This window comes from Cucumis sativus, chromosome 5, assembly GCF_000004075.3.
Source record: "Cucumis sativus cultivar 9930 chromosome 5, Cucumber_9930_V3, whole genome shotgun sequence".
Taxonomy (NCBI): Eukaryota; Viridiplantae; Streptophyta; class Magnoliopsida; order Cucurbitales; family Cucurbitaceae; genus Cucumis; species Cucumis sativus.
Window position 1 is genome coordinate 10,666,185 of NC_026659.2, and position 9,665 is coordinate 10,675,849.

General features: G+C 33.4%; 1 protein-coding gene across 5 annotated transcripts; it reads right to left on the bottom strand.

Moving 5' to 3' along the window:
- Positions 1–1,040: 1,040 nt before the first annotated feature.
- Positions 1,041–7,203, bottom strand: LOC101204645 (mitogen-activated protein kinase 9). Of its 5 annotated transcripts, none has more exons than XM_031886041.1 (12): positions 6,933–7,200; positions 6,632–6,761; positions 5,974–6,382; positions 5,763–5,890; positions 5,582–5,641; positions 2,512–2,661; positions 2,280–2,435; positions 2,054–2,191; positions 1,875–1,945; positions 1,684–1,785; positions 1,369–1,577; positions 1,041–1,299 (listed from the first exon to the last, which is right to left on the bottom strand). In XM_031886041.1, exons 3-11 carry the CDS (start codon positions 6,377–6,379, stop codon positions 1,385–1,387), a joined length of 1,404 nt encoding a protein of 467 aa, XP_031741901.1. In that variant the 5' UTR covers positions 6,380–6,382; positions 6,632–6,761; positions 6,933–7,200; the 3' UTR covers positions 1,041–1,299; positions 1,369–1,384. The 5 variants fall into 5 exon arrangements, with proteins under 5 accessions (XP_031741901.1, XP_031741902.1, XP_011654436.1 ...); XM_031886042.1 differs by lacking the exon at positions 6,933–7,200 and adding an exon at positions 6,478–6,517 and having other exon boundaries at positions 6,632–6,815; XM_011656134.2 differs by lacking the exon at positions 6,632–6,761 and having other exon boundaries at positions 6,933–7,203.
- Positions 7,204–9,665: the final 2,462 nt, after the last annotated feature.

Here is a 9,665-nt window from a genome sequence, read left to right on the forward strand (position 1 = left end):
ATTTTAGCCAACTCCATGTTTACCCTAGAGGTTATCATAACCCTAGAATTAGAATTATGACTATTCTACATTTTCTCTTTTTGTTATCTGCTACTATTCCTCACTTCCACTTTCACTATTTCTCACTTCCTCCTTTCACCGTTCCTCACTTTTTCATACAAAGTTATAATAACTCAGACTATAATATTATGCATTCCAAAACACAGACTATAATAACACACAAACTATTATAACTCACCGATTATAATAACCTCATATTATAATAACTCACTCCACGCTCCAAACGCCTCCGAGTGTTTTGTTATTATTTAGAAAACTTTTTAAAAAGTAGAACATTTGACAAAATATTTAAACTTCTTAGAAAAATTAAGTGTAATAAATTATCTTTTATTGGTTTTGTTGTAGAGAGTAAAAATAGTTTGTTAATTTTTTCTAATATTTGAAGAAACTCCTTATATATTATGAAAATTATATATATGTTTGAGAATATTGGTATAGATTATAAATGACGCTAAAATCTTAACCATCAACAATTCTCGTGTAGCCATGTTATTGTGACATGTTGAATCCACATCTCAATTTGAGGGCAAGAATAGGATGCACATCAAAATTGATTTTGAGGGAAAGAATAGGATGCACATCAAATTTGACAAAACTAATAGAACAATTGTGTTGGGTAACGCCCTCAACAAAAAGTTGGATAGCACTTTCACTAATGATAATTAAATGTGTAACGTTGGTAAAAAAATTGCAAAATTAACAGTCCCACACAAGACTATTTGTAAATGTTTGTATATATATAATGTATATTGATTTTAATTATTCTAAATCAATTTTATTGATATAAAAATTGTGCTTAAAATTATAAAATTAAACACTAAATTGATTGATTTGATTTTACGTGATTATTGTTGGCCCTATTCTTAAGAACTGACATCTTTTTTTCTGGATTCCCAACCAAGTGTATGAAGTACATGAGAATAACAAGCACTTTTCAACACTATGGAAGAAGATCAAAGTGAGAAAAACAAAAGCTTTCCTTAGTTTGAACCACGTTATCACACAGATGATGAGCCAAATAGCATAAAATTGGTCTTTGGTTTTGCATTATATAACCATTTCTTGTAGACATTTCTACTTGTACAACCATCAAATCAGTCCTGACAATTACTTTCAGTGGCCTGTGAGTGGAACCATACAGCAGTATAAAGTTAAAGGCATGTTTAAAGACATAAGAATGAGGATAATTTTACAAATTAAGAATCTGAGGAAGACCAGCAGTGTTGCATTCTTTCTTTCCTGCAAGAAGAAAGCAAACAAGTTATACAATTTTAGAATATTCTGATTGCTTTCCAATTAACCACTTACCCTGCAACCCATCCAATTAATCCACCCATTTAGAACAACTTATACTAGCACTCCTCAACAGGTTATAACTATTGCAATCGTTCCGAGCAGTTAATGGATAAGCAGGTGGGCTATGAACCGCTGCACGTTCAATTGAAGCTGCATTTCGGTATCCTGTTCTATGTTTTTCATCATCATCATCTTCATATCCCAGCGTATATATTCGCTCCCTAAGATGCAAGCAAACGAGAAGGTGATGTCACACCAACAAAAGAAATGATGAAATTTGTAATACATAACTTGCTTGTTGCTTTTGTTCAAATACAAATTATATACCTAGGCAAGGAGGCATGCTTCCTTAGAAGTGGACTGCCTCTCTCACCTTTACCAGAACGTTCCTCAAGATGATCAAATTGTCGCTTGAATCGGTCAATTCCACTAAATTAAAAGTTTTTTAAGTTAAAAAGATGGAAATTACTATAATCCCTTCCAAATAAATCATTAATAAATCAATTAGAGTTTATTACCTGGGATACAAAAAGTGGCTCCCGGAGCCTTGAAGGTATTCCTTAAGCATTTGAGGGTGATACTCCAAAATCTGTTCAAAGGATAGTTTAAGTGGACTAATCAGAATTGCTTGAAACCCAAAAGTAAAAACATCTGATCAGCAGTTGCATGAAGCAATTGATTTAAGCGAGGATCTTACTTCTCTATATATAAGTTCCCTGACATCATCTTTGGTCAACTTTCTCTTTTCAAACTCAAACTCGAGTTTTGAAATGGGTTGCCTGGATGGTTCATCCTTCAGATTAGCCAGTCCATGGAAATAAGGATCAGCTAATGCCTACACAAAAGAACATTAGAGGTTAATGAGTTCTACAAAAGTGATGATAATTAAAAAGAGGATAAAGAATAGTATCACTGCATCCCACCTCCTCAGCAGAAGGGCGATCATCAGGATCAAATGCAAGCAGACGTTCAAGTAAACGAAGAGCTAGTGGGTCTGCATTAGGAAACTTTTTCGATAGAGGTATTGGATCTTTTTTTCTCATGCCACTCAAATACCTTTTAGCCTTTTCATTACGAATCTATAAGTAAGAACGACGTCAGTGTACAATCAGGATCAATTTATGAAAATTGTAAGGATAAAATCTGAATAGAAACCTTAGCAATACATTCAGCTGAAGGGGTACCAAGTAAGTCAGTTATTAGATCCAGCTCATGGACAACACTTTTCCCTGGGAACAAAGGCTTGCTTCCCAACATTTCAGCAAATATACATCCTATGCTCCAAATATCAATAGCTGGTGTATACTGCAAATTATAGTCAACCAAAACATGTTATGGTAAATGTGGGAGACCTTAGTTAGATCAGCACATAGAAATTCACTTTATAAAACTACGTTCAACGTTTTTGGTTCAACTAGACTTCCTCACCTGCACGATTTCGAACAACTGTAACAAAAAAACACTTGGGGAAACAACCAATATTATAGTACAAAATAAGATTACAGTGGACATGACAAGGAAATTCATTTTTGCAGCACTAAAATTAAAATGGAGCACTTAGCACTTAGGATATTACAGTTCACTCCAATATTCTACTTAATCATGACATAAAGTAGGGTTGGACATTTATTATTTGCATGCTGCGGTGAAAATATGCAGTCAGACTATACAACTTCGACATGTAAGAGTTCACTTCAGAAAATGTGAATATCACATCATGAAGTAAAGGATGAACATTAGAGTTAAAGATTGAGCGATATAGTCTAGGATATATTTAAACTTTCACACATGTTCTTTAAAAATGCCCTCTAACTTCACGAAAGGATGACTATTATCTGAGATATAAAGGAAACAACACAAAACTCAAGAGGTCTTTCTCTAATAACAAATTGAGTCCCTACTAGACCTAAAATTTTAAGCCGATATAAAATTTACACATTTCTAACAGTAGGCTTGCGCAAGCTATATTGAACTGATTCTTCAAAATAAATAAATAAGGTAACCACAAAATGTGGAAATAAATGGGATTGCTATTGCACAATATGCTTTTCACGTTGTTCACAGTTCTTCCCAGGTGAGAGTATCAGTAGTCAAACTTGTACTTCTATCATTGTCGACCAAAATCATATATGGAATTGTTAAGATTAGAAGAAACCCTTAAAATATTTACTTATATTTCTAAAATTAATCTTCAGTTTTCTTACTTTTAATACTGGATTTTGTTAACAGAGTAAAAAACTGAAAGGAAGGTGTGTGTGATTGTCATAAAAGGACAGATGGGTATACAAGAGAGAGAGAGAGTCTGCAGTGCACAGCACAGCCATAAACATCTTTAAAAAGTCAAATCATATACGTCTGATAAGTGATAATCCAACAGACTGCTAGTTTTAATTCAAGAATCAAAAAATAAAATATAAAATATAAAAAATAAAAAGAGAAAGATGAATTTGACTTGAGTTTTATCAAATCAATCTGGAGCTCCAAGGATGTAGGTTGGGATTTTGTGGAATCAAATGATTTTTCTGGAGGTTTGCTCACCATATGGGATATGAACAAATTAATTGTATTAGAATCATTGAAGATTGAAGGGAGGTTAATCTCTAACTGTCAAATGTCTCACACTATGTAAAAAGTTTGCTGGATTAATGTGTATGGCCACAATGACTACAAGGAGAGAAAATTTGCATGGCCAAAGTTAAGCTCTCAGTCCAGATATCGCATGCAAGCTTGGGGTGTTGGCGGGGACTTCAACATCACAAGTTTGGCTCACGAGAATTTCCCCACTGGAAGGGCTACCAAAGGATGGCGACAGTTTGGAACCTACGCAGCCTTTTTGCTTAATACTTTTATAATTTTTTCAGGAAACAGAAGCTCTGCCATCAACTTCTCAGATGCCAAGGCCAAGAGTACAGCTAGACCGATTATCTGTATGGCCTGGGATTAAGTGATTGGTTGAGTGCTAGGGGCCTCCTGCGTTTGTAGAAAGGATATTGGAGCATTATCCCATTTTTCTTAAGATCGTACTTAATCATATAAGTAGTGATTCATTTGAATTCTCTCATGCAGTTAAATGCTTAAGACTACTCCTTGAGATGCTTGGCTGTGAGCTTTGGTAGAGGTCTACGTTATCTCCCAGTGTGATGCATAACACTTTATTGGGTCAGTGCTTCCACACTCAAAATGAGAAAAGTCATAAAGACAATATCTTTTTCTGCGATTTTTGCAGTCTCACGAGGCTTTGCGAGATGGAAAACATGGAAAGCAACCTCTTCAATTTTTCACCGAGGATTTATGATGGATCCACCATGCCCTCCTTTCGAGTGTGCACATATGTGAGGAAGATGTGTGAAGATAGCAAGAAAATGTGAAAATGAAAAAGAAAAGGGGTAAATGTAGCTATCACAACTACAGGTACAATGATGGGACCATGAAGTTAGTTAGGAAGTACTATTGGAAATAGGAATATAGAGACAATTTTCAATGGTCAGACTATTTGGAACATAGAGATGTCTGAACAAGTTGCAAAATTACGCAAAGTACATGATCCTCTGGAAAAACCCTATGACAACTACAAGAAGAAGTCAGAACAAGATCAAGCTTGAAGCAGCACGGTTGGTTGCCTTTTCTTGGTGTTTTCCTTTACATTAGTTTTTTAAGCAATTTTTTATCAAGATTTCAGCTGATTTGGGGCTCCCTTTCGAATGATTTTTCATTTTGATTTGTATTTAGTTCTTGTTTTGCTCGGGTTAGAGAAGGTCTTGTCCAGCTTGTTGTATTTTTATTATGTTCTATCTAGTCTCGATTTATGCTATATATGTTCTTTTAGTCCTTTTGGTTTTTGGTATATTTCTCGTCCTTTGAGCATTACTCTTTTATACTATTATTAATAAAGAGGCTCGTTTCTGTTTTAAAAAAAAATGTATGATGCATGTCTGGCTATCTATTTGAGAGCAAGAGGAAGAGAGACAAGTGGCAAAGCCAGCTTCATATTATATAAAAACATTTCACACTTACATGATTGATATTTGAACAACTTTTTCTTTACCATTTTTTAAAGGAACAAGATTATGAAAGAAGATTGTCAGCATTATAACTGAACTAGTGAAGGTGACAGACAAAACAAAATAGAGCAGACAGATAGAGGACAAATCACCGATTACATCCTGCAAATATTAAAAACATATGATTGGAAAGAAGATTATAGAGCAGGATATCATTTATTTACCTTTGAGAAAAAAGAACCACAAAGTTCAGGAGCACGGTACCATCGAGTAGCGACATAATCCTAGAAAGAAGAGATTAAAGTTAGCCGAATCAAACTGGATCAAATCAACTTCCAACAAGCTTGGCATTCCTAGAATGGATCTTAAACCATTTGTTATCTTGGTACAACGAGAAGCACATACAGTCCAAAATATAGCAGACGGGGCATCACTGAAAGATGCACGTGCAAGTCCAAAGTCACAGATCTTCAGCTTGCAGTCTGCATTTGCAAGTATATTCTTCGGCTTCAAATCTCTATGGAACACATGAGCTGAAAACCCCCAAAAGAAATCAGAGGCGATAAGTGCGTAGAAAAATATTTCACCAAAGCCATACAAAAATGAGAGGCCCAACCTGAATGTATATACTTCAATGCTCTAAGAAGTTGATATAAGAAAAATTGATGATGCTGAGGAGTGAGATCATCATTAGTCTTTAGTACATGATGAAGATCACACTCCATCAACTCAAAAACAATGTATAAATCTTTGAACTCCCTTCGGGATGGAGGGAGCATTATATGTTTTATATCGACAATATCAGGATGTCGAAGAAACCGAAGAAGTTTAATTTCTCTTAGAATCCGCGTGGCATCAGAAACATGCTCAAACACATTATTTATCTTCTTGATAGCAACTTTCTCACCAGAATGAGTGTCAATGGCAGATGCCACAACTCCATAGCTCCCTTTACCAACAACTTCTTCAATCTCGTATTGAGTAGCTTCACCATATTCAGTGAAAAATTCCTTTTCAATCATATTCTGATTGCAATCACAAATATCAAATCAGAACCACAGAAAAAAAAAATGTAAATAGTAACATAAGAAAAGAAAAAAAAAAAGGACATAAATTCAACCAAAACCCTTCTTCCTTGATCTATAGATTCAATAAGACAACTACAAGAATCAAACGATAAGAGATTTCAGCAAGAATGTCTTTTAAATTCCAACAAAAGACACCGAAAAGCATAAAAAAAATAACCCAATAATATCTCCAAAGAGTCAATAAACCTTTGAATAGTTGAAGTCAATTATAATCACAAACCACGGGAGCACTATTGAACTGTTCTTCAATTTCCATACTTTCCCCCAACAAGGGAGAGTCAACCCAGATGAAATCGGAAAGATTCAACACAAGAAACTAGAAATATAATCAAACACAATCGTGAATTAGAGAGTGTTATCAGTTGCGTAAAACGACAAGAACAATAAAACCCTTAATAGCTAGAAACAGACAAAATGCCTCGAAATGCGGGCCTTATCCTGTGAAATTCTGATGAGGAGAAACCGAATTAATGGGGAATAAACAAACCTTGTAAAGGGGTCCACAGTCCAGACAGAGAGGCGTATTTTGATGGTTATCAAAGAGAAAAGAGATGGGAATCGAAATCGAAGAACGTATGAATATGAAGATGAAAATGAAGCCCAGTTTTAAGGGCAGATGAAGAAGAAGAAGAAGAAGAAGAGGAAGAGGAGGAGAAGGGGAAAAAGGAATGAAGAAGAAGAAGAGTGATCGATGACTCCATTAAAGGACTAAGTTGAAGGTCTGGTAAAACCGAGTCTCCCATTTTATTTGTTCGCTTTTGGCTGCGTACTTTTCAAATAAAGTTGGAAACTTTTGAATGATTTTATTTATTTTTTTATTTTTATTTATTTATTTAAAAATTCACCATCAAGTTTCTTTTTTTTTTTGGATGAGAATGAACGCAAATGTGCCACGTCAATGTAACGTGTTTGAGTTTTGGTATTAATTTTTTTCTCTACCAACTTTAATCTTTTAAAATACTCTATTATAATATAACTTCGTTCATATTTATTATTTCTACCATCAAAGTTATTATTATTTAGATCCATTCGACTGAAAATTAACTTTTGGGAGACAAATTCTTATAGATAGAAAAGAAATATAGTAAAATACTTAAACGAATAGATTTTGTTTTTTTTTTAAATAGTTATTGGATTTGGATTTTTAGTGTTATTAAATTTTAATTTAATTAAATATTTTATATGTATATGTGGATATATATATATATATATATATAATTGTTGTGAAAAATGAAAATATAATTATTATGAAAAATATATTTATATTTTGAAAAAAAAAAGTTTGATGTGATTGGAAAATAGTTATTGAAGAAAGAAAAGGATTTGGAGGAGGAAAGAGAAAGATTAAGACTTAATAAGGATGAATAAATTTATTCTTTTCCTCCCTTAATCTTTGTCTTATAAGCTTTTCTTTTCCTGAACGGTTGTTTGGAGAGTTGGCATGTAATTAGCATTATACGAAATTAGAAGAGTGTAAAAAAGCAGAGTAATCAAAGATAGAACATGAATAAGATCCAAAATAAATTGACTAAAAAATTAGGGGTGTTCAAATAACGTAACAACTCGAACCACCTGACTCAGATTGCAAGGGTTAGGTCAAATTTAGGTTGGTCCAAAAAACTATCTCAAACCTAACCCAATTCTTTTACACTCCTATCCAAAATGTTCGATCAAAATATGAATTTTAGATTTGAGTACAAATTCGATTTGATACGTCAGTAAACATCGTGTTTCTTAAATGTACGCCACAAGTTATTTATTTATTTTTGTCAACTTTAATCTTTTAAAAGAATTGAATAATTGAAATACGTTACTTGGTATTGTCAAAAAAGAAGAAAAAGAGAAATGTTTTAGTCTTTGCTTGGAACTCAATATTGGCTACTCATATATTCGAAGGTATCAATAATTGTAGCTTTCTATTACCAAATTTCAACCATTTATTTATGTGAAAGGACTAATTGAGAAATTTCAACCATTTGTTTTTGTGGAAGGACTATTTCATAAATTTCAACCATTTGTTTTTGTGAAAGGACTAATTGTGAAATTTAATACACATAGCCATTTCCATGTTTTGGTTGTGCTAATATGAGAAATAGTATCTTAAAATATGACCTTTTCTAAAATTGATTTTGCAAATATTTAGGTTGCTTTCAAAGTGATTAAAGTAGAAAAAAGTGCTTTGAAAAAAAATTTATCTATTTGAAAATGCAATTTGGAAAGATTAATTCATAAAATAATGTGGTTAGGATAAACACTCTTAGAAAGGTGAATTCATAGTGTTTAATGGTTAATCTTCCTAATTGGTATGAAACACTTTAGCCACCACCTTTGATTGTCCTTACCAGCCAACCTCTGACAATTGTCTCCATCAACCATCGATGGCCAATGTCCAACCACCATCTATGGCAACCATTACCACAACTGCTTCCAACGAACCTCCAACCATCCTTTTTCACTCGATGGTCGACAATCAAATTTCATCTATTGTTTTTCGCACAACCGCTTCCAACCAATCTTTGGTGATCGTTTTCCAAGAATCGTCATCAACCAAACTTTTGGTGACCATTTTTTGGTGAACGTTACAAGTAGGGGTGTAAGAATACGGGTTGAACCCGAATAACCCGGACTACCCAACTCATATTATAAGGGTTGGGTTGGGTCTCAAATTGGAGGGTTGAGAAATTCGGTTCAACCCAACCCAACCCAACCCAAATTAATATAATATATGTATATAATAATAATAATAATAATGATATATTATTTAATAAAAAACAATTAGATTTCTTTTTCTTTTAGGTTTAGATTGGGCTGTATCTTGAACTTTATTATTCCTTTATTATTAAAAATGAACTTCATGAACATTTATGGGTAATTTTTAGATTTGTGTATTTTAAGAACTTTGAATTTATTTGTGTTTGTAATTTTGAATTTATTTGTGTTTGTAACTTTGAATTTATGAATGCTTAGCTTGAATTTATTGTATGAAATTTTGAATTATGTATGTTTGAAATCTAAATGTAACAAACCTATACAACCCGATTTAAATGTAACTAGAAACAAAAGAAGAAGAAAAAAACTATACAACCTGACAACCCAACCCAACCCGTAAAACACGGGTTGGGTTGGGTTGAATTGGAAACTAAATTCAGATTATTCGAGTTGCCAACCCAAATAACCCGAAAATATGGGTTGGGTTGAGAATGTCCCCCAACCCAACCCG